Consider the following 25,134-nt stretch of genomic DNA (forward strand, 5'->3'; position numbering starts at 1 on the left):
ACTGAGCCCTGCGGCACCCCACTCGTTGCCTCTCCCCAGTTTGAGAAGGTTCCATTGATAAATACTCTTTGAGTCCGATTCTGTAGCCAACTGTGGATCCACCTAATAGTTGTTCCATCTAGCCCACTTTTAGCTAGTTTGTTAATCAGAATATCATGTGGTACTTTGTCAAAAGCTTTGCTGAAGTCAAGATATATGACGTCCACAGCATTCCCACAGTCCACAAGGGAGGTTATCCTATCAAAAAATGAGATCAAATTAGTCTGACAGGACTTGTTCCTGACAAATCCATGTTGGCTTCTAGTAATCACTGCATTGATTTCAAGGTGTTTACAGATTGACTTCTTTATAATCTGCTCCAGAATTTTCCCAGGGATGGATGTCAGACTGACTGGTCTGTAGTTCCCAGGTTCCTCCTTTTTGCCCTTTTTGAAGATAGGGACAACGTTAGCCCTCCTCCAGTCATCCGGCACCTCACCCGTCTTCCATGATTTTGCAAAGATAATAGACAAAGGTTCTGAGAGTTCTTCCGCTAGCTCCTTCGTTACTCTTGGATGCAGTTCATCGGGCCCTGGAGATTTGAACTCATTCAAGGAAATTAGGTGTTCTTTGACCATTTGTTTATCAATCTCAAACTGCAATCCTGCCCCCTCAACTTCTGCTTCACTTTTTCCAGGGGGGTCATAGACCCGCTTTTGGGAGAAGACCGAGGCAAAGTAGGAATTGAGCACTTCAGCCTTTTCTTTGTCATCTGTTATCAATTTGCCATCCTCATTAAGCAGTTGAACCACCATTTCTTTCCTCTGTCTTTTACTACTCACGTATCTGAAGAAAGCCTTTTTATTGCTTTTAGCATCCCTCGCTAATCTCAGCTCATTCACAGCTTTAGCCTTCCTGACGCCATTTCGGCACTTCTGCGCCACTTGTCTGTACTCTTCTTTTGTAGCCTGGCCTTCCTTCCACTTCCTATATGTATCCCTTTTTGTTTTCAGTTCATCAATAAGCTTTTTGTGGAGCCACATTGGTTTCCTCTGTTGTCTTCTATCTTTTCTCCTTGTTGGAATTGTTTGTAACTGTGCCTTTAAAATTTCATTTTTTAGATACTCCCACCCATCCTGCACTCCTTTTCTCATTAGGCTCATTTTCCACGGGACCTTACTTATTATAGTTCTGAGTTTATTAAAATCAGCTTTCCTAAAATCCAGAGTACGTGTATGGCTACGCTTGACTTTTGTCTCCTTCATAATCAAGAATTCAAGTATGACATGGTCACTTTCCCCCAGAGTTCCCGTAACTGCCACTTTATCCACTAAGTCATCCCTATTGGTCAATAACAAGTCAAGGATTGCCGAACCTCTAGTTCCTTCCACCACTTTCTGTAGGAGAAAGTTATCACCCATACATGTCAGGAATTTCTTGGAAGGGCCGCTTTTGGCAGTAATGGTCTCCCAACAGATATCAGGGTAATTGAAGTCCCCCATCACTACTACATCACACTTCCTTGAAACACTGGCAATTTGTTTCTCAAAAGTTTCATCCTCGTCTTCTCCTTGATTGGGTGGTCGGTAGTAGACTCCGATTATCATATTCTTTTTATTCCTAGCCCCATTTATTTTAATCCAGACGCTCTCGACGGGGCTCCCAATCTCATCCGCCTGTATTTCTGTGCAGGGATAGGTATTTTTAACATATAGTGCAACTCCACCTCCCTTTCTATTTCTTCTGTTCTTTTTGAACAAGTTATATCCTTCAATTGCTATATTCCAGTCATGGGAGTCATCCCACCAAGTTTCAGTTATACCTATCAAGTCGTATTTGCCTTCATGTAATAAGAGTTCAAGTTCATTCTGTTTGTTTCCCATGCTCTGGGCATTAGTATATAGACATCGAAGACCATGTGTTTTATAGTCTAGCTTTGTTCCTACCTTGTTGCAGACACTATTTTGGGACACTGTTGGAGCTGTTCTCTGTACTGTGGTGCATTGGCCTTCATCCATTGTTGCCTCAAAATTTACGTCTCCCACCCCCGTAAGATTCAGTTTAAAGCCCTCCTGATCAAGTTCTTCATGCTGTGGCCGAACTCATTCTTTCCAGCCCTTGTGAGGTGCAACCCATCCCTTGCCAGCAGTCCATGTTCCAAGTAGCGTAGCCCGTGGTCCCAGAATCCAAAACTCTCACGACGGCACCACCTTCGAAGCCAGTCGTTCATCCGGAGTATTTTTCTTTCCCTTTCTAATCCTCTTCCAAGAACCGGGAGGATGGATGAGAAAACATCTAGACATTGCCAGATTGGGGCAAGGTTTCCTTTAAAGTTATTCTCCTAGTAACTACCCCCAACCAACCCACCAAATACCTAGAAGGGTAAGACAGAAACTAGCCCACAATGTATTTTCCCTAGTGGGGGGCAAAAATCAGGGTTTGAGGCAACTGGGTGTGTGTGTGTGAGAGCAGCGATGACTGGAAAAGCTGTAAGCACCCCCTACCCACTAATTCTTCCTCCACTCCTAAATTTCAGCATCCAGTGCCTGGAGTCCCAGGGATTTAGCAACTATATATATTTTTTTTAAAAAAAAACACCCTCTGCTTATAGCTTGCCAGCCCAGCTGAAAGTGTTAATAATATCCCTAACATGTAGATATTAAATACAAAAAATACTATACCAGTGGTTGAGAAATACACAGGTGTGAGCTTTCTTTACTGGTTTGTCCTGCCATAGCCTCATTCCCCCACGTCTCAGGTAATCCTTGGCTTCCCCTGCTGCATCCAGCCACGTGCATCTTCACAACCGGCACCGGGGCTTGCCCAGCTCTCCGATGCTAACTGAGCTAAAAGAGCTTTTATGCGCCTGCATTTTATCTTCTGTTGTCTTCCTATCTCAACCCCTCATTTTTTGGTATAATTCTACCTTCCAGTAGCTAAAATTCCTTTATCAACACATTCTTAACCTTTTCTAATATACAAGCTTGGACTACTTATTCCTCCTCTAAAATTATTATTATTATTATTCTGCAAAAAAACTTTTTGGAAGGATCTCTCTATATATGTCCAAACTACTTTGTATAAGCATCCCCCCATAAACTAAAATATTATTAACCCTTGTTACATTTTAATTTTTTTAACTATGTCCACACAACTCTCTTGCTCTATCACAACCACCACCACAGAAGATAATGATACTATGCTCCTCCCATACAATCTCTTAATACATATAATAGTCTTTATAAAAACAGTAACAGTAACAGCAGCAGCAGCAGCAGAGATCTTTCTCTGGGTACCTCTGCTCCTCTCCCTTCCTGGGAAACGTGTGGTGTAGTGGCTATGGTGTTAGACTGGGAGCCGGTTGATCCGGGTTCTAGTCCCTACTAGGCCACTGGGTGACTTTGTGCCAGTCATGGACTCTCAGCCCATCCTATCTCACACAGTTGTTGTTGTGAGCATAAAATGGAGAGGAGGAGGAGGATGTATGCCGCCTTGGGTTCATTGGAGGGGTGAAAGGCGGAACATAAATGCAATATATAAATAAAATGAATAAATAAATAAAAAAGTGGACAGGAAGTGTAGACTCACACAAGCTTCAGTTTTAGAAAGAGTAGCCTATATATAGATACAACCTGGAAACGTGTGCCTCAAGATTTAATCCATGTAGCAGAAAAAAAGTTGAATGCAAAGGGCCTTCTTCTCTCCTCCCCATTTCGGAAGAGTGGGCAGGACCCCTTCAGAGCTGCTGCAGTATCCAATTCACATGCTCCCCCACTCCCAGAATGCAGTGCTCTGGCCTCTTCCTCGCCTTTGAATCTTGCTTTTGAGAAGATAGCCACAAGCCCACCCACATGGCTCCTTCTCTGAAACTGGAGGAGGAGGAGGAGGAGGAGGAGGAGGAGGAGGAGGAGGGCCAATGATGTGGTGCGCAGGCTCACAGCAAGCACAGGCCTGCTGAAGAACAGTATGGGCAAGGGCTGTTAACCCTTGCCTTGCCGTGCCAAGGCTGCCTTGCCCAGGACAACCGGGGGAAACTGCCCCCCATCCCTGCCGAAAATAGCAGAATCAAAATATTTTGCAAAGCACTAATATTTACAATATAACTACACTCAGGCACATGCCTCCAGTAAAACACACATATTTTTTTCTGTTCTTAACCTTTTCAGACCTTTAGTGGTTGAAATGAAACATAAAGGTTAAATTTTTACCTCAGTTTTACCTCAGTTTCTTCACAGGGTGGCTCACAACAATTGAAATAAACCCTATACATATAGTACAGGAGATTGTCTCATCACCAGAGATATACAGATGCTATCTAAGAGGGTCAGGGGTCTGGAAACAAAGTCCTATGAAGAGAGACTGAAACAACCGGGCATGTTTAGCCTGGAGAAGAGAAGATTGAGGGGAGACATGATAGCACTCTTCAAATACTTGAAAGGTTGTCACACAGAGGAGGGCCAGGATCTCTTCTCCATCATCCCAGAGTGCAGGACACGGAATAACGGGTTCAAGTTACAGGAAGTCAGATTCCGGCTGGACATCAGGAAAAACTTCCTGACTGTTAGAGCAGTGCGACAATGGAACCAGTTACCTAGGGAGGTTGTGGGCTCTCCCACACTAGAGGCTTTCAAGAGGCAGCTGGACAACCATCTGTCAAGTATGCTGTAGGGTGGATTCCTGCACTGAGCAGGGGGTTGGACTCGATGGCCTTGTAGGCCCCTTCCAACTCTACTATTCTATGATTCTATGACAAGTGATTTTGTCCTCAAAGTGAGATGCAATCAGGTCACAGCAGGTCCTTGAGGGAACCAAGGCCACATTCATTGTGAGGAGTGTTAACAACCCCCAAATCACTCGAAAGAGCTCTGCTGAATGGCTACTTGAGGATGCGATGGAACACCAGCTCTCTCCACTGGGAAGTCCCCAAGAGCAACTGTTTTCTTAATTTTTTCTTCAAAACTTCAGACTTCCCTGAGCTGTTCTGACTACACACTGGATCCATACTTGGAGAACTGAGACTGCAATTAGTATATACAAGCAGGAAGGCCCCATAACAAAATATTGCAGTTTATCTGGTGTTACCTGAGAGAGCTTAAAAATAAAACTTGACATCAAAGACAAGAGTCCCTGCTCTAACTTGGCTTTTACTTCATGTGCAATTAAAAAAGTTTTAAAAAATATCTAAGTCCATGCAGGTTAATGGAACATGATGCTTCTAAATACAACTGAATGCTGGGTTTGGCCTAGGAGGATGTCTGAGGGGGCAATTTAAGTAGCCTGCAATATTAACAGTGGACTGCATTGCAGGCATGCTGTGTTATTCTTTCTCAGTTCAGGCTTTCAGCTTGCAAAATGGGTATCATAATGAACCTCACTGCAGGGTTGCTGTATACCTACTCTCTCAGACCAACTTGCAATGTAGAAATACCACAATACTATGTTTTTAATCAATACTATGTTTAATCAGTACTATGTTTTTAATCAATTTTATGTATTTATACTTATTGTTGTTCCCTGCCTTGATCCAAACAGAGAGGCGGGTAAGAAATTATTATTATTATTATTATTATTATTATTATTATTATTATTATTATTATTATTATTATTATTAAGCATGCAAGGTTGTTGTAAGCTACTCTCTCAACTTCAGCCCAACTCTCACCCTGAAATAGGGGTCAAATACCTCTGGACAACTCTACAGGGTTGTTGTAGACCATTCAGAGCCTGAACTGCTCAGTGTGCACCTGCACAGCAGGGCTGCCGTGTCAACTCTCTCCCTGCTACAGACCTTCCAGCTTGCAAAATGCAGACAGTAACATTTTATATTAAACAGGGGTGTGTTTAAAAATGTTTCACACTGAATAATAACTGAGTTAGAAAGAGCAGGGACACTTTTCTGTGTGGCTACCTTCTAGAATTATTTAGGGTTAGGGTAGACACCCTGGTGCTCAGTCCCAGCTACATCGGTTTCTCCATTGATTTCAATGCGCAGCTTTGACTTCCATCCCTTGGGTTATTTAAAAATAGCTTTGCAGTATGAAGCACGAAGTAAATTATCCATATAATGGCTCTTCCTAGCCTTTATTTATCTATGTGTTCTCCTATACCAGTCATTCCACTGTCTCCCACCTCTCACCCCGATTGTCAGGGCTTCTCCTTCATCCCCTCTAATTCAACAGCATTATGGACCTGTTTGAATCCTTCCCCGCTGCCTCTTAGATTTTGCTTCCTTTCTTCTTGTTAGTGTTCTGCAAGCCTTGCGGATACCTCGAGTCTGCTGATACTTTTATTTTTCTTGTGTGTGGGTGTTGTTGTTTGGGCTACTTAAGTGCCAGCCTGGAGGACTCAAATTAATATTAGTATTTATGATGACAAGCAGGATGTGCAACAAAATGTTGCAGCGTGGAGTGCTTTCACTCAGCTCCCGGCCGCTCCATTCTGCCTCCCAGACCACCAGTTATAACCTTTCTCCCCAAACAGTGAGTCAGTGTTCCATGGCCATGGAGAACACTCCAGGAGTTGTTTTGGAGGTCCCGCTCCCCTCCCCTTTTAGGTTCTTTCTTTTCAAACATTTTTTTGTATTTCTGCAAACCTCGGGGTTCTTCAAAGGCTGCCGTTAACTCCCTCTTGTGTGTGAGTGGTGCCATTTTGGCTACATAAACAACAACACTCACAGCCTGAAGCAGAGGAAAAGTTGCAAAAAACTCTAGGAAATATTTATGGTTAAAAGGATGGACAAAATAAAGTCATATTGATAAGTATGGAAAAACTTTTACCTAACAACTGGGAAGACTTCCTGACTGTTAAAGCAGTATGACAATGGAACCAGTTACCGAGGGAGGTTGTGGCCTCTCCCACACTAGAGGCCTTCAAGAGGCAGCTGGACAACCATCTGTCAGGGATGCTTTAGGGTGGATTCCTGCATTGAGCAGGGGGTCGGACTTGATGGCCTTGTAGGCCCCTTCCAACTCTACTATTCTATGGTTCTATGATTCTAAGATACGCTTAACTGTGTGAAAACACAATTCATAATTGTAGTTTCACATGCCTTTTGCAGTGAGTGGGACTCACCAATGCATCTAGTTCAAGATTAAGGCTCTTCTTTTTAGAGGCCAGCTTGACCATTTCTTCTTGTTCTTTATTACGTTGATTAAAAAGTTCTTGACGCCGGATCCTCTCCCATTCCAGGCGTCGTTGACGCTCAAGTTCTTGCTTTGCTGCCTGCAGATGAAATAAATCAGTATATGTCTAATTACTAAAATACAATGAATTTTGATGGAATATTGATTTATGTCTATATTAACATAACATAGCATAGCATTTTCTAAATCTTCCAGGAGGTGCTATTTTTCACTCTATGTGTTTGCCATGGGCTTCAAAGAAAGATCAACAGAGTGAGGCAAGGACTAATTGATACTTACTCCCCTTTCTACTTTGCTGCAATCACTCCTGTAGAGAGACACAGCAACTCCTCCCACGCTAGCTTTGATTTCCACTAAAGTAACAATTTGATTAACCAATCCCTAGCTTAACGTATTCAAGTTTTAATATAAATGTAGCCCATTCTCTGAAAACTCTGGGGATAACCACGAACCATAGGCTAAATGAAGGCGTCATGAAGTGTACCCTTCAGCAACAGAACATTCTACGGTACTGAGTTCACCCCGCACCTTTCCCGTGTTCTGTTTACAAATAGAGATGTGTGAACTCTTCACTGAAATTGGAAATGACAATTACAAGCAGCATCAGGGAACACTTGAAAAAGGTCCCCCCACAAAAGAATTCTACAATGGCTTGCCATTATTGTGCCTTACATGATAACATTTCAGGACACACTGCATATTCTTTCAACGCCACTTGAGAACCATACCTTTGGGGCAGTGAAAGGCAAGGTGCTCCCAGGCAGAGGTTTGGATTTGGAAATGTACCAGGTTCCTACATTTATAGTTTTGCATTTTTTTCTGAATGACTGGTCATTGTATTCCATTTGAAAAATGATTAGTGTGTTTGACAATTTTTTTTTACTTTGTTATTCATGGAGCAAGAATGTACGTTTTCTTCCTATAAATGGTCAGAGTGATAGTCCTCTTCCCCCCAAAACTGGACTTCTGATTCTGCTTTTTAAAATTTACATGATACATGTAAATATATGCCTTTGGGACATATATGAGCTTGTAAGGCCAAATTAATTACTCAAGTTAGAAATCACCAACCGAAAGTCAAAGGAAGAGTAAAAACAAATCTCAATTTCATATCTGTTAGCCCTAATACTTAGACCAAGAAGCAAACCTTGTGTTCTGTTCCCACACACTCGAGAAAATAACTTTACCACAGTGACCAATTGAATAAATAGGGCAGTATCCAATACTGCCCCCTGTCCTAGCAGGGCTGACTGCTAGTGCAATTAGCACCTACCGGTTCCCAAACAATTGGAAATGAGTGAAAACGCTAGTTTCTGGAATGGCACAGATCAGCTGACCTATCTCCTTCCAGAAATGAGCATTTCCATTTGTTTCTGGGGGTCCTTTAGGAAACAATCGTTCCTAACAGTCCTGTGTGTGTAACAGAACCAATGGAGGTGCAAGGCCAGTATGAGATACTGCTCATATTTCTCACAGAGTTAATAAAAAATATTAGGAGAACAACCTCCCGCCTCTCAATTTCTTTCCTCTTTTCTTCCTCTCTTTGTCTTTCCATCTCCCGTTGTTTTTCAAACTGCTTCTCCAGCTCAAGTTGCTTCTTCCGTTCCTGTTCCTGCTGCTCCCTCTCTCTCCGCTCCTTTTCTTCTCTTTCCCTCTGTGCCTTGCGTTCCACTTCTCTCTGCTGCTGCTCCAACAGCACGTGACGCCGTTTCTCCAGCTCCATGTTGCCTCTCTCATAGTTTGCTTTCCTCTTATCCTCAAATGTAACTAGATTAAAGAACAGTAAAAGGCACCAGGCTACAAAAATTGATCAAACACAGGTTCTTCACTCAAACACCATTAGTATGAAACATAGGTATATTATTAGGATAGGTAACATTCAGAAAAGAACACCACCCAAAGGAAGACAAGTGCAGAAGTATTAACTACATGCACAGGTCTGTGACTTTGTTTTAAGTCTCAAGGGTTCTCTGTATCCTGCCTGCTGCTCTGACCTGCTGTCTCCATTTTATTATTTTTTGGATTGACAATATACCATTGCTTCTGTAAACAGCATTCACTTGGGCCCTACCATTCAGTCATAAAGTCCTCAAATGGCTTCTATTATACCAAACTGAGGTCACCCACGTAGATCTGAAGAATGGGATATAAATAAGCTTCTATCTTTTTTTTTTAAGGTAACACTGCACTCTGTAAGGATTTTCTTGACTTGGGTTTTTCCGTTTAGTTAGGGGTATACATAGATGGGGGAAGCTGTAGGAGCTTATTAGTAGGGTATAGGGATGAGACAGCTTATGGGGTACAGGGGAATGGAATGGAAAGAGAGGGGCATACTCAAGAGGTCTTAAGGGATAATACTTAAAAGTGGGGGTAATGCTAGGATTTAAGGGGGCACAGAGCCTATTAGAAGGTTATTAGAAGACACAGAAGCCTATTGGAGGCAATGCATATATTGATAAGATAAGTTTAATGATCTTTGAATTGTGCGAGTCCATATGTGTATGCAAGTGACAGGTCAAGGGTTATAAACCACCCCCCATGCCCAAATGCAAATGCTGCAGTTTCAGAGTCCCCTTGTCAAGAAATGCAGACATTATCGTTTCGGACTCCCCAAGACATGAGCAAAGTATAAAAAGAATCAATGACCACAGGAAAGGTAAACACAGGCCTTAGCTAGATCTACCTTTTATCCCACGACGGAAGAGGAAAGATCCCACCATGTGTTTATCACGAGACCCCTCCTCTGTCTACAAGTGACACGCGACAACCTCAGCAGGAGAGGCATCGCATCCGCCATTTTTTCCCATTTTTTAAAGAGAAAGGAGCACACGAACGCTTGTGTGCTAAAGGTAAGCTTTTTTAAAAAATAAAATAAAAATAAATTCCCGCTCCCCCCACCCTACCCTTGATGGGCGCAGTGTTCCTGAGGAGCACTGTGCCCTGTGTGTGGCTCCCGGCTCTGCAGCAATGCTCCCCGCAAAAACCCCGGGGCCAAAGAGTAGGGATCCTGGGACGCACATGTGGACACACAGGGACAATCCCAGGATAAAGCCCCGTCTAGCTAAGGCCTAAGACTCTTTTCGAGATAAACAGATGATGTCAAGGAGGAAGGTAATTTCAGGGGAAATGAGTAGGCCTTTCCTGGAAAAGAATACGTTGTGGCAGATTTGAATGTTTTAGAATATGTATTAAACAGGTGGTCACCAATTTGAAAAATGTTTTTAAGCCTGAGCATGATGGGACTTGGGGTCCTCCTCCCAATTGCAGGGTTTTGGAAAGGAGTCCTGTATTGTGAATCAAGATCTCCTTGCTGGTAAAGCGCAGGTATGAGTGGTAACCATACAACTGCTAGATTTGTAAGTATGGTCTTATCTTTGCTTGGCTGAGTGAAGATTTTTCGTGTGTGTTAAATTTTCTTTATTCCTTAATAAAATGCATTGGGCATAGTCCTTGCATTCTTTTAGTTTTAATTGGTATGATCTGAGTGAACATGAACATTTGACTTCAGGTTCCCAAAACTATCTCACCAAAACAAGGCTACTTGAGAAGGGTCTGCCTGAGTTTCTCATACCAGGGACCCTGGAATTTTAGCCTCAGGTTTTCCCCTGACAACTCCAATGTGAAAAGCACAAAATCCCATTGCTACCTGGAAGTTTTTTTGGGGGTTCCTCTTCTTGCCTTTTCTGATATGTTGGCAGGACACAATTAGTATTTTCAATACACTTTCCACTTCTAGAGAGAAAAACAGTAGATTTATTTTTAATTTTTTGGGGGGTCATTTAGCATTTTTTGCACAATTTTAATAAGTCACTTTTTTGTACCTCAAAGAAGGCGGAACTAACTCAGGAGGCAGAGTTAGCGGGAGAGGCTGTCCAGCTTTGGCCATATCAGTTAAATGCATAGCTAATATGAACTCCTCGGCTTTCAGCTGCCCATTACCATCAATGTCAGCTAACGACCTAAGAAAGATAGAACAAGTGTGTTAACAGAGGGAATAGGGGACAGCAATTTCACTGTTTTCATACATTATCTAGGGTGACCATATGGAAAGGAGGCCAGGGCTCCTGTATCTTTAACAGTTGCATAGAAAAGGGAATTTCAGCAGCTGTCATTTGTATATATGGAGAACCTGATGAAATTCCCTCTTCATCACAACAGTTAAAGCTGCAAGAGCTATACTAGAGTGACCATTTTAAAAGAGGGCAGAGCACCTGCAGCTTTAAGTGTTGTGATGAAGAGGGAATTTCACCAGGTTCTCCATATATACAAATGACACCTGCTGAAATTCCCTTTTCAAGACAACTGTTAAAGATACAGGAGCCCTGTCCTCCTTTTCATATGGTCAGCCTACATTATCAAAATGGATACATATTATCAACTCTGAAAAAGCAGAAGTCTAAACTTGTTTGAAACAAATACACCATTAATGTTTTAAATTCTTTGTAATCTATGCACTGGAGGATACCTGTTTAGAGGGACAATAGATATGATCCAGCCCATGTTATCCACTCTTATCATCACTGATTTTAACTGGAGAATTAAACACATGCTTAATTCTCCTATAAGTATAAGATATGTAGTATAATGTTTTTATTAAAGTTTTCTTTGAGAATAAAACAACAACAACAACCTCTCCTTAGTTTACTATTATCTGCTCTGAGACTCATATCTAATAAATGAAAGACAAAATCTGTAAAAAAAATCTGAAAAAAATGAAACAAATATAATACTCTCCTTTCCACCACAAATCTGCAATCTAAGAATATACATAAAATAAATAATAGCATAGTATTAAATGCACAATATTGGGAATTACAGTTACAGTAATTCTTCAAAAATTACTCTAAATTTGTTAACATTTTCAGTCTATTATAAAGTACCACAAAAGTATCCAGCTCTTATCAATCCATGAGTAAACTTACCAAATAGTAGCTAACTGGGTCTGGGATAAGTTTGATTGCAGAAGGGCATTTTTTGCCTGAAATCCTTAGTAAATCAAATATTAAAATTTACAAAGTATGTTAATATGCAAATCTAGCTAGACCAAAGAACTAGTGATGCAGACTGTAAGAAATTAAACTAACTAAATTGGTTTAACTTTAAATCTCACCCCAAGGAGACATGACTCTGCAAAGATTCACGCAACAGTACAATCCTCTCTACGTGTCGACTCAGACGTAAGTCCCATTTCACTCAATGAGACTTACTCTCAAGTAAATGAGTACAGGATTGCAGACACATTTACAGATTCATGAATATGTAAATGTATTTGCATATTACATTTATAAAGGTGTTTCACTTCCCTGTCTGGACCTGACAGTGCTTAGTTCATTTGAGGGAAGTCATTTATTACTCAACACATAACAAAGGCTTGAATCCAATGCCGCGTGAATGCATCCTCTCTCCTGCTCCAAAGAGACCCTGTATACCCTCCATATCTGCTCTGGAGAGTTTCCAAACCCTCCAGAGCAGATTTGAATGATGGCATGGCGGGGTGGGGTGGGGGGGAGGGGAAATCCCTTCCATCAGTGATTTCTGTTCTACTGGTAGAAGGACACCACTGGATTCAAGCCAAAGGCTTTTCAACAGCCATTCCTTTTCTTTTGGAATGATAATCCTTTTACAACATATCACATAAGGGCAGAGTGAAACGTTCTGTCAATTAAAAGTTAGGACTTGTAGCAAACCAATCTTTCCCCCCATCCTGTCTTCCATGCCCCTACCATAAAATATGACAAAACAGCTACAGGTACCACAATCTGCATTACTACACATTTGCTGCTGACTCTTCCCCTTCACTCCCCCTCCAATGACCCATTCTTTTACAAGATACATGCACAAATCACCTGGAAGATGTATTATCAGGTCTCCTCGGGCTATCGATCGGTTCTGTTTCAATTTCCAACTCTGCACAGAGTTACCTTTGCTTTAGCTTCAAGCAGCTGACAAGTCATCACGACTGGACTCTGCTATGCTATAGTGCCCCTAGTGTGTACCCCCTCCACCTCCCTGAAAGCTGTTTGGAGAGTTATTCTTAAGATTTAGGTGCTTAATAGTAAAGACTTAGCTAGTTGATTTTAGTTTTTATTTTGTTTTAAAAGTAACTGTCCATTTCTGAACTTCTTTCTGCATAGTGCTTCAATAAATATACTCCATTAGAAATTAGAATTGATTTGTTTCTTTTACCTAGCCTGAAGGTTGGTCTTACTCGTGCACTGGACTTCTTAGCATATAAGTTACCTGGTTTTCATGAAGATCAAAGGAAACTCTAGAATAGGGGCCTATATTTCCCCAGAAGTGAAAAAATCTGAACCTGCACATGTCAGGCTTAGACTTAATAATCACGGCTGGTGGGTAGTGGCCATGAATCTCTCTAAACAGACAAAACAAGTGTGGCTTGCAAGTTGTCCCACCTCACAGAATAGGAAGCGGAGAGTCCTGTCTGTCACTCAAGTAAACCCCAAATCAGTCTTGCCACAGAGTTCAACTGGGAAGATAAATCTGTACAGGCTCTTTCTCAGAAACGATAACAATAAGGGCTGAAAAAAGAGTGTGAACTCTAAAAATATATTGTCTATCTTTTAAAAATCAATATTTTATAAGGTTAAATCAAATACTAACCTGACAGGTATCCACTCATCCCTTTATCAAGACAGTTAAATTTTTGCCTGTATTTTAATCTGGAAGCCTGAGGAACTGCCCAATCTGAAGATCCAGTCTTGGGTGAATTCCCAGTTAGTGAGGTAGAAGAAGAAGAATTTGAACTGCAATATAAAAACAGAGTCATGCTTTAAAAAAAAAAACCTGGTATACCACAAAGCTAATAAATTATAATACAATTCAGATTGGATATTCTGCCTTCATTTTTGCACAGCAACAGGTTATGATTTCTACATGAATGAATTGCTTCTGCCTTTCCATACTATGTACACACTTTGTGAGAAACTACTTATGTGCTTCCAGATGTGCAATCACCATAGTTCATTTATTTTCGTTTCACAATGAGGGTCCAAATGACATTTTTATCCAGTTGTAATCTGCCCATATTTTCCCAGTGTACTATCATGCTTCCAGATGGAGGGTTCCCAGCACTATCATTCAGAAAGCAAAGAGCTGTTTTGTGTGTAATGCCAGCTCATGAGTTGTTTAACCCATGAATTGGTGGGGGCACACCAGCATGAGTGAGCACACTGCCTCCCACTTTCATCAACAACCAGGGAACACCCTGTTCCTGGGTTGTTTGATGTGACATGCAAACCCAGAACTCTGGTTGTTGAGGGATAAAAAACCCCAGAGTTTTATTCCATCAACAAGCCAGTTTCATTCAGCAGAAGTGGCGAGTGGGTGGGATGCAGGCACTCCCTCCCTGCCATGCAGTCTTGACTAACTATTGGCTGTTTAACTCATAGTGATCCATCACCTGTGAACTGGGCCATAGTGCTGCTATTCCATTTTTTCCTCTTTAACAGTTTTTCTGAGGTAAGAAAAAATAAGTGGTGGGAGAACACAGGAGTGTTAATAGTGAAAGATGTCATCATCTGGACCCTACTTCCCGTAAAATTCTGTGAAGGCAGTGAAATGGTGCCATAAAAACCTCTTCTCAAAGCATCCTCTGTCTTTTTTCATATCACAGCATATCCATTAAGGAGGGAAAGAACAGAACAGCAGTGCAATCACATTGCAAGGGTGGATTGCAAAATGTGCATCTGAGACAAAGTGGGAGGTGCTGTCATGGGAAGGTGGATGATGTGTTGGAAATGCCTCTGTTGATTGGCTGCCTTGCATTTCTGCACCGCAACTCAACTCTTTCCTGAAAGCATTTTCCCATTTGCCTTGTTTTTTCTTTTTTAAAATAGTGTATAAATACACTTGACAGATCTGTCTGTGTCTGGCTCTCCAAACTGGCATTACAGTTCAATTAATTAATTGCTTCCTTTTCTACTTTCTTCCCAGAACATAATGGCTTTAATCCCAGCACTGAACTCACTCATTTAAACATTGCAGTTTTCTTAATAAAATAAAAATAATATCAATAACAACAATCATAATAAATGTTAGAACAATTCTGATGAAACAGAATTGTGAAACGACTGTAAATAAAAATAATTGTTTGAAACAGTTTAGCAGTCTGGGGTGGTGTTGCCAAGATTATTTTTTCTTCAACAAATATGGGGAATTCTTCTCTTCTGAGCCATTTCCAATTCACCGAGCTGCAAAGCAGAAAGAGATTGTGGGGAATGCTGGCTGGGGATGCTGGGAGTTGTGAGGTTTCTCTCTCTCTAAAGATGCCTAGATTGTGCCCTAAAGAGGGGGGGGGAAGAGAAGGGGAGGGAGTATCCTCACCCCACCCAGCCAGCTATATCATGCCTGACTGGTGCAGAATATATGCACCAAGGAAGCACTGATGTGTGGGAAGGCCATTCCAATTCAAATTACAGCTGACATCGGAAAAGCAATGATTTGGTCAGTTATTGCATATAACCATAGATTCTCACAATTTTACCAGAAAAGAGACAGTCAAACACACAAAAAGATTAAACAAGCTAATCAAATCAAAACTTCATGTGCACATCTTTTATAGGGTGACTATAGGGAAAGGACAGGTATCTTTAACACTTGTATAGAAAAGGACATTTCAGCAGGTGTCATTTGTATGCATGCAGCACCTGGTGAAATTCCATCTTCATCACAACAGTTAAAACTGCAGGAGCCCTGCCCTCTTTGGTATCTGGTCACTCTAGTATAGCTCCTGCAGCTTTATATGTTGTGATGAAGAGGGAATTTCACCAGGTGCTGCAAACATACAAATAATACCTGCTGAAATTCCCTTTTCTATACAACTGTTAAAGATACAGGAGCCCTGTCCTCCTTTTCATATAGGCGGACAGGTATTACCCAGAGGACCTTCTCTTCTGCTGCTCCCAGACTGTGGAATGGCCTGTCAGAGGAGACTTGTCAACTTAATAGTCTATCAGCATTTAAGAAAGCTATTAAGACTGATCTCTTCCGGCAGGCCAATCCAGTGGAATTTTAGGATGTTTTAAAAATGTTTTTAGGATGTTTTAACAATGTACATTATGTTTTAATTCAGTTTTATGTAGTTTATATTTACTGTTGTTCCCCGCCTCGATCAAAATGGAGAGATGGGTAAGAAATATATTATTATTATTATTATTATTATTATTATTATTATTATTTAGTCACCCTAACATATAGCAATATCCTTTATGACCTTTGATCTAACCTTCTGATTTGGTAGCATTTGCAAAGACCACCAAAAAGAGATGTTCCTGTTGGGGGAAAAATAAGCCTATAAATGAGACATGAATATGTTATGTCTGAGGATCCATACCTACTAGATCCTAAATCTATCAGGGACTGTGTCTTCTGGATATTGGCACCACCAAATCCTCCTATCATGGGACTATATGAACTAGAATGAGGCAATGCTGAAATAAGAGAAAATTTGATACAAGTTAATAATTAGTTAGCAATTCAACGGAAAGGCAACAAAACCTCCATCAATTGCTACATAGACATAAGACCTGTCCTCACTGCCAACCAATGACCTGATTATCTTCAGGAGGCTACGACAGGAGGATATATAACATACCATCTGGGTGGCATATGCAGGTACATTTCAATTACTTGCCTTTTTGGCACATATCTGACTCTGTATCAAATACAACAGGCTATAAGAACTATGCTGACTACAATACATAATCAAACCTCCCATTTTCATTTCTCTTTTACCTTATGCATTTTCCACATTCCTCGCCACTCCCATCCCCTCCACCTATCAAATTCCCTCTTTTTCCTTCTATACCCTATGTAGTATTTTTGAAAAATATTTTATTTATTTATTTATTTATTTATTACATTTCTATCCCACCCAATAGCCAGAGCTCTCTGGGCGGTTCACAAAAATTAAAAACATTCAAAGTATAAAACAACAGTATAAAACCATAATATAAAATACAATATAATATAATGCAAATAAGCACTTTGTACTTAAGTGTTTTTTTTAAATCAACATTTAGTTGATTAATCTTTCAACAGCTTTTGAGTGCAATATTGCTTCAGCATCCTGATGGAATTGGGACTTCACAGCTGGCTAGCAGAAAAAAGTGGTTGACTACCAGCCCTCCCTCAAATTGTGGATCACTACAAAGGTCACCAACCTACGTAAAAGCAATGAGTATCACAGCACCTTAAGGACTACAGATTTATTTTGATTTATGTAACAGTCCCACATTTTGTTAAAAAAGGAGCCTCAGAGGCTGTGATCAAGAGTGGGAGGAGTGGCAGGTTAACCCTGCTTAACCCTTCCCACCATTTTCCTGCACAATCCCTTCCAAACTTGTGGGGTGAAAGATAATTACACTACCCAAGTGCAGAAAAGTAGCTTGCACATCTGATTTTCAATGGGAAAGCAGCACAAGGAAAAGAATTAGGTGCCCCTCCTCCACTCTTTTTGCTCTCCAATGTAGCGTCGAAGGCTGCTTTTCATTAAAAACAAAAAACGAAGCATTGCAGGGGTGGAGTTGGACATCACATATAGATTTGGTTTGCAAGTCAAAGCAGCAATTCTTGGGTTGTTTAACCCAGGTATTGCAGAGACGAGAGCTATGCGCAAGTTACACACTTGTTATTTCTATTTTCAATTAGAGCTTCGGCTATTGGGTGGTATAGAAATGCAATAAATAAATAAATACCTCAAGAACGGTCTTGCTCCTGGGTTTCATGATGTGTGAATCAAAAACTCTGGGTTGTTTATGGGTTAAACAACCCAGAGTTAACTCAACAACAAAACATGGGCAACAACAAACCCTTGGTTGTTAACTGAAAACAGAATAATCACATGCAACTTGCACACTCCACTCATCCCCAGGAATTGCTGCTGTGAGTGTGAACCAGGTCATAATTCAGCCCTTAGAGATGTGGGAAATGACAGTATCACAAGTGAAAACAGATTAGCGTGGAAGAAAGAAGGGATTTTAGGTGGGGGGAAATGCAGCTCAATCTTTCCCAGGAGGAGATATCAGAGAGACAGAGATTTCTCAGTATAGATAGTTTTTGTACTCAGAACCATCTGGCTCTCAGACTGTCAGAAATTGTATTTATTTATTTATTACATTTTTATGCCGCCCAATAGCCGAAGCTCTCTGGATGTACTCTGGCAAAAGACATGACTATACTCACTTGAAGAGTACGATACAGGCAATGGCTGAAGAAGACTGGATGTTCGATTTGGCAATGATGATGTGCTGATGGAAGGCAGCAGAGGAGCAGAAACCACCAGGGGTGGGATGGAAGTCGCAGAAGTAAAAGATGACACGGGTGCGAAAGGTGTCATTGCAGGAATAGATGCTGGTACAGACAGATTTGGCATACTGCCCATGCCTAGAAGGAGAATTAAATAGTCAATGTAAGAGACAGGGGCCATAGCTAGACCTAAGGTTTATCCCTGGATCACCCAGGGGTCAAACCTGTTCATCTAGGTCATCACAGGGGATCCAGTGCTTAGGCAGGGGCAAACCCTGGATGATCCCAGGATAAACCTTAGGTCTAGCTGTGGCCAGGGACTACTCAGTAGAGGTTCCAAGCCTATGGAATTCCCTCCCGTGAGAGACGTGGGATAACACGGCTTGTGGCTGCTTTTAAGAGGATTTTAAAAAGTCAATCTGTTTCTCCTGATGTTCATGATAGTATCTCGGCATGTCTTTCAGATATCTCAGCTTGGTTGCTTCATCGTCGTTTGAAACTTAATATGGCAAAGACTGAATTGCTTGTTTTTCCTCCTAAACCTTCTCCTCATCTCTCATTCTCTCTTACTGTCAATGATGTTACGCTTACTCCAGTCAAGGAAGCTCGTAGTCTTGGCTTTATATTTGATTCCTCGCTCTCCTTTATTCCTCATTTTGAGGCAGTAGCTAAATCCTGTCGTTTTTTCCTGTATAATATTGCCAGGATTCGATCATTTTTGTCTGTCTCTTCTGCCAAGACTCTTGTTCATGCATTGGTTATTTCTTGGTTGGACTACTGCAACCTTCTTCTCACTGGCCTTCCTTCTTCTCACATCAGTCCGTTGGTTTCTGTTCACCACTCTGCTGCTAAGATCATCTTCTTGGCTCGCCGCTCTGACCATGTAACTCCACTTCTGAAATCTCTTCATTGGCTTCCAATTCACTTCAGAATCCAATATAAACTTCTCCTGTTGACCTACAAAGCTTTTCACTATCTAGCTCCTTCCTATCTCTCCTCTCTCATCTCACACTATTGCCCCGCTCGTGCTCTTCGCTCCTCTGATGCCATGTTTCTCGCCTGCCCAAGGGTCTCTACTTCCCTTGCTCGGCTTCGTCCATTTTCTTCTGCTGCCCCTTATGCCTGGAACGCTCTACCAGAACATTTGAGAACTACAAGTTCAACCGCAGCTTTTAAAGCTCAGCTAAAAACTTTTCTTTTTCCTAAAGCTTTTAAAACTTGATTTTGTTCTGACTTTATACTGTTAGTTTTACCCTACCCAGTGCCTGTTTACCCTACCCTGTGCCGGTTTGCTTTCTCTTCCCCTCCTTATTGTTTTATTATGTTTTTATTAGAATGTAAGCCTATGCGGCAGGGTCTTGCTATTTACTGTTTTACTCTGTACAGCACCATGTACATTGATGGTGCTATATAAATAATAATAATAATAATAATAATAATAATAATAATAATAATAAAAACTAATTTTAGATAACAAGCCTATACCCATATGTGGCTTTACTTCATTAGTAATCAATCTACAGAACAACTTCTCCTACCTGGTACATGTTCTTAAATACCTTTAAACAAATCCAACAGTGAAAAACCTCCACAATAACAATTAATAAAGAAAAACAGATATACAATAATTATATTGTTTTATGCTGTAAAGCACCTTGGGAAAACTATGATTTTGAAAGGTAACTAAGAAGGGGATCAAATAAAGAAACAAAATAATGCTTATCATATAGATGCTAAAATTCAGAAGTTTTGAAAATTCATGTCTTAATGCGATATGGCTGCAAGAAAGGGCTGCATTAATAGAAGTATAGCTTCCAAACAACGTGAGGTACTGGTTCCTCTCTATTCTGCCCTGGTTAGGCCTCATCTAGAGTATTGCGTCCAGTTCTGGGCTCCACAATTCAAGAAGGACGCAGACAAGCTGGAGCGTGTTCAGAGGAGGGCTACCAGGATGATCAGGGGTCTGGAAACAAAGCCCTATGAAGAGACTGAAAGAACTGGGCATGTTTAGCCTGGAGAAGAGAAGATTGAGGGGAGACATGATAGCACTCTTCAAATACTTAAAAGGTTGTCACACAGAGGAGGGCCAGGATCTCTTCTCGACCCTCCCAGAGTGCAGGACACGGAATAACGGGCTCAAGTTAAAGGAAGCCAGATTCCGGCTGGACATCAAGAAAAACTTCCTGACTGTTAGAGCAGTACGACAATGGAATCAGTTACCTAGGGAGGTTGTGGGCTCTCCCACACTAGAGGCCTTCAAGAGGCAGCTGGACAACCATCTGTCAGGGATGCTTTAGGGTGGATTCCTGCATTGAGCAGGGGGTTGGACTCGATGGCCTTGTAGGCCTCTTCCAACTCTGCTATTCTATGATTCTATGATTTTACGAATGGTGGCAAGTTGCATAAATGGGGATTTAAAAACAACAACCAAAATAAAAAATCTGTGATCTGTCTCAATTCGATACAAATCTAATTGGGCTGGGTTGTGGGTAACGAGCTGGAGTCTGAGGGTCCGAGCTGCCGAACACTCAGCGAACTTCACCATCCAGACAGTTTCCTCCGACATCCCTACCTGTATACATGTATTAAATATTCATGATTACCCAAACGAGCAGAAATCAAGGGAGAGAACACTGGAGCTTGCTTCATGAGTGGAGGGAGAACCACAGGCAAAGGCTGGCCTTGTAGCTTTAGCTTGATGAGTTTCATAGCTATGGAAAACTCCCGCTGATCCATTTTCCCGTCCTTGTTCATGTCTGAGAGAGCCCTTGAAAAGCAACAACAATAACACACATAAATACACTAAGAGGCTATATATTTGTGTGTGTGTGTATGTGTGTGTATGTTCTATAGTTCAATGGTAGTGGACATACACCCTTTGCTGATTTCTTATATTTGCTGGGATATCACCAGCATGCCCCTCTACAGAGAGAACAGGACCCATGCTAGCATTGAGCCTTTAGTCACAGTTGTCTATGCAGTAGCAGGGCAGGAATACTATATACTGAAAGCTCCTAGTTCTTGAATCACATTGTTAAATCTGGCCCATATCCCACTTATTGCTATTCATAGTTATTCTACCACTGAATCCACACATTCAGTTTAAGGATTTCTCTAAAAAAAAAAAAAAAATCCAAATTTCAAGGAGATTTTATGGAACTTACTTTGAAAAAAGAATAGAATAACTTCAAACAACATTATTTTGCTTACGTATACCCCAGGTGTATTAAGGTGTTAAATGATTATCATGACAGTGAGGCATTATGCATCCATAATGCTCTATAAAGTAACGCTCTTTCTGACAATTATATTCCCCTTTGTACTTAGGATTTGATCAGGATTGTGCCATTTCTGGCACGTTGGGACTTCACATTTACACAGAGGCCTAGACAGATAACCAATCCACACCATTTGTATACCTTGATTTTGTGGTGTACATATCATGTTGATAGGGTGTAAATGTGATGAGCTCAACATGCATGTAAGTCCTCATTGCAAAGTCCAACACACAAACATCAGTCAGAGAAAATGGAGAGGAATGGCTGACATGATCCCAATGTAAGGTTCTAACCATATGTTAGGTTCTTTACTTTGGTTAACACAAACCATGATCTGGGAGTGAAGTCTGGATTCTACCTACATTTCCTCATTTTCATCCACTGTTTTTCAAGGATACATCTCTCAAACTATCTTGCAAAATAATGTTTCCCTCCTTCTGCTTTCTGTGTTTAAGAATATTCTAATACAACTTGATAAAGTCTAGGTTCTTCAACTGCATTAATTCAGTTTGTTCTCAGAAATAGCAGCTAATTATTGACCTATATTAAATGTTCAATTCTAGCATTTGTGTCTGATGGAAGAAATTAAAATTAGAAATAAATACAAATGTACCCTTCTTACAAATCATACTAGTCAACATATTTCTCTGACCATAATAAAAAACAGTAGTGGAGAACTGCAGTGTCCAAAAAAGTGATGAACAAATTCAGGATACAATTCCATACACACCTATTACTGGGAGTAAGCCACAGTAGGACATACTTCTGAGTCAACATACATACGATTGCACTGTCAGTCTCACAATATAAAATATGAAATATCTATATCTATTTACCATATTTCCGCCAAGACTGAAGAGGGCAAACCTGATTGTAAAAAAAAGTTACGAGCTTGATCACCTGCATGGAAAAAAGAGAGAAAGGGGCAGGGAGAGTCATCATGAGACAAATCTATGGAACAAACTAGTCATTATTTTTTCCCTAAAGGACACAAATTACAAACCGGATCACCTTTCTTGGCAGTGACTAAGATGCCCCAACTGCTCCCACTTTCTTTTCTTTTTCTTATGTTAGCACTTTTTTTTACGTTTTTTTTTTTTTTTACTGGTGACTGGGATAGCTTCAGAGAGAATTGGGAAAACAGAGTGTGTGAGAGAAGAAGAGATAGGAGGAGTGAGTTGGCTGGTGGAGGAAATGGGAAGAGATAAAGAGGCCTTCTGTGAAATAGATTTCTGTTAGTACTGAAAAACTTTGGATTCAAAGAGCTATTTCGTGTGCTCAAACCCCACATCTACTCAAATCTTTTGGGCAGGTTTGTTGTTCATGCCTAGCCATGCTTCTCATGGCAGCCATTTTGTGGTGGTGTCCAGGACAGCTTCTCAATTTGCCAAGGGTGCCCATGGGCCCAAAAATGTTGCCTACCCTGTATTACATACAGTTCAGAAAAAAATATTCCTTATTCCTGAAATACTTCAATGCACAAAAGCCAAAAATTGTAGTCACTAAACCTCCTCCCAAGGCAAGCACCCACCCCACAGCCTTTTCCAATGAAAGAGCTGTGGGGAGCCTACCAAGTTGGATACTGATGCTGCTTGGAGGAAGTCAGAACTGTACCTTCTCAAACTGGGGAGAGGTAACGAGTGGGGTACTGCAGGGCTCAGTCCTGGGCCCAGTGCTCTTCAACATTTTATTAACGTTTTGGATGAGGAGGTGCAGGGAACGCTTATCAGATTTGCAGATGACACAAAATTTGGTAGGATAGCTAATACCCTGGAAGACAGAAGCAAACTTCAAAGTGATCTTGATAGGCTGGAGTGCTGGGATGAAAACAACAGAATGAAATTTAATACGGATAAATGCCAAGTTCTACATTTAGGGAATTGAAACCAAAGGCACAGTTACAAGATGGGGGATACTTGGCTCAGCAATACTACAAATGAGAAGGATCTTGGAATTGTTGTAGATTATAAGCTGAATATGAGCCAACAGTGTGATATGGCTGCAAGAAAGGCAAATACTATTTTGGGCTGCATTAATAGAAGTATAGCTTCCAAATCACGTGAGGTACTGGTTCCTCTCTATTCGGCCCTGGTTAGACCTCATCTAGAGTATTGCATCCAGTTCTGGGCACCACACTTCAAGAAGGACGCAGACAAGCTGGAGCGTGTTCAGAGGAGGGCAAGGACACGGAGTGCAGGACACGGAATAATGCGCTCAAGTTACAGGAAGTCAGATTCCGGCTGGACATCAGGAAAAACTTCCTGACTGTTAAAGCAGTACGACAATGGAATCAGTTACCTAGGGAGGTTGTGGGCTCTCCCACACTAGAGGCATTCAAGAGGCAAGTGGACAACCATCTGTCAAGTATGCTATAGGGTGGATTCCTGCATTGAGCAGAGGTTGGACTCAATGGCCTTTCAGTCCCCTTCCAACTCTACTATTCTATGATTCTATGATCAGGGGTCTGGAAACAAAGCCCTATGAAGAGAGACTGAAACAACCAGGCATGTTTAGCCTGGAGAAGACAAGATTGAGGGGAGACATGATAGCACTCTTCAAGTACTTGAAAGGTTGTCACACAGAGGAGGGCCAGGATCTCTTCTCCATCATCCCAGAGTGCAGGACACAGAATAATGGGCTCAAATTACCAGAAGCCAGATTCCAGCTGGACATCAGGAAAAACTTCCTGACTGTTAGAGCAGTACGACAATGGAATCAGTTACCTAGGGAGGTTGTGGGCTCTCCCACACTAGAGGCATTCAAGAGGCAGCTGGACAACCATCTGTCAGGTATGCTTTAGGGTGGATTCCTGCATTGAGAAGGGAGTTGGACTCGATGGTCTTATAGGCCCCTTCCAACTCTTCTATTCTATGATTCTATGCTTTAGGGTGGATTCCTGCATTTAGCAGGGGGTTGGACTTGATGACCTTATAAGCACCTTCCAACTCTACTATTCTATGATTCTTCAAGTGGTATCTGTGCATTTATAAATATGGACTCTGCACCTGAAAATTCCTATAGCTGAAAAATAGAAAATTCCTATAGCTGAGGGATTTTGGAGGGAACCCCACCATCCCAGTACACCTGTCGGTAGTGGATTTCCACTTATTGCCAAGGAACAGGGAGGGATCTTTGGTACCCACACCCAAGAGGGGAGGGTGGGTAGATTGTGTGAATGCACAGATGACCACTCAAAGAACAACAGTTACAGGTAATCTACCTGTCTTACTTTTTTTGTTGTCTCTAGCATCACACATCACTTCATGAAGAACCTTGGGGCGATAGCTAGGACAACTGACAACACTCAAAATGGATAGACATCAGCTACAATCATGAAGCAGAAGAAATTTGGTGAGACTTCTCGATCATTATTTGAAAGTAGGTGTTCTTCTGATCAAAGGATGCAGCTGTAGGATCAGCGATAGGGGAACCGTGTGGAACTTCCTGGGTGTAATTTATTTATTTATTTA

General features: G+C 41.2%; 1 protein-coding gene across 2 annotated transcripts in view; it reads right to left on the reverse strand.

Annotated features, from left to right (window-relative positions):
• The window catches only part of ITSN2 (intersectin 2), a 199,386-nt gene that overhangs the window by 133,291 nt on the left and 40,961 nt on the right, over window positions 1-25,134 (reverse strand). For both annotated transcript variants that reach the window (XM_063115903.1, XM_063115904.1), the window contains 10 exons: window positions 22,501-22,564; window positions 20,990-21,153; window positions 18,324-18,524; window positions 16,474-16,570; window positions 13,743-13,885; window positions 12,044-12,107; window positions 10,943-11,080; window positions 10,768-10,853; window positions 8,626-8,888; window positions 7,051-7,200 (listed from right to left, as the gene is read on the reverse strand). In XM_063115903.1, coding sequence (XP_062971973.1) covers window positions 7,051-7,200; window positions 8,626-8,888; window positions 10,768-10,853; window positions 10,943-11,080; window positions 12,044-12,107; window positions 13,743-13,885; window positions 16,474-16,570; window positions 18,324-18,524; window positions 20,990-21,153; window positions 22,501-22,564 — 1,370 coding nt within the window. The remainder of the gene's footprint in view (window positions 1-7,050; window positions 7,201-8,625; window positions 8,889-10,767; window positions 10,854-10,942; window positions 11,081-12,043; window positions 12,108-13,742; window positions 13,886-16,473; window positions 16,571-18,323; window positions 18,525-20,989; window positions 21,154-22,500; window positions 22,565-25,134) is intronic.

This window comes from Elgaria multicarinata, chromosome 2 (assembly GCF_023053635.1).
Source record: "Elgaria multicarinata webbii isolate HBS135686 ecotype San Diego chromosome 2, rElgMul1.1.pri, whole genome shotgun sequence".
Classification (NCBI taxonomy): Eukaryota; Metazoa; Chordata; class Lepidosauria; order Squamata; family Anguidae; genus Elgaria; species Elgaria multicarinata.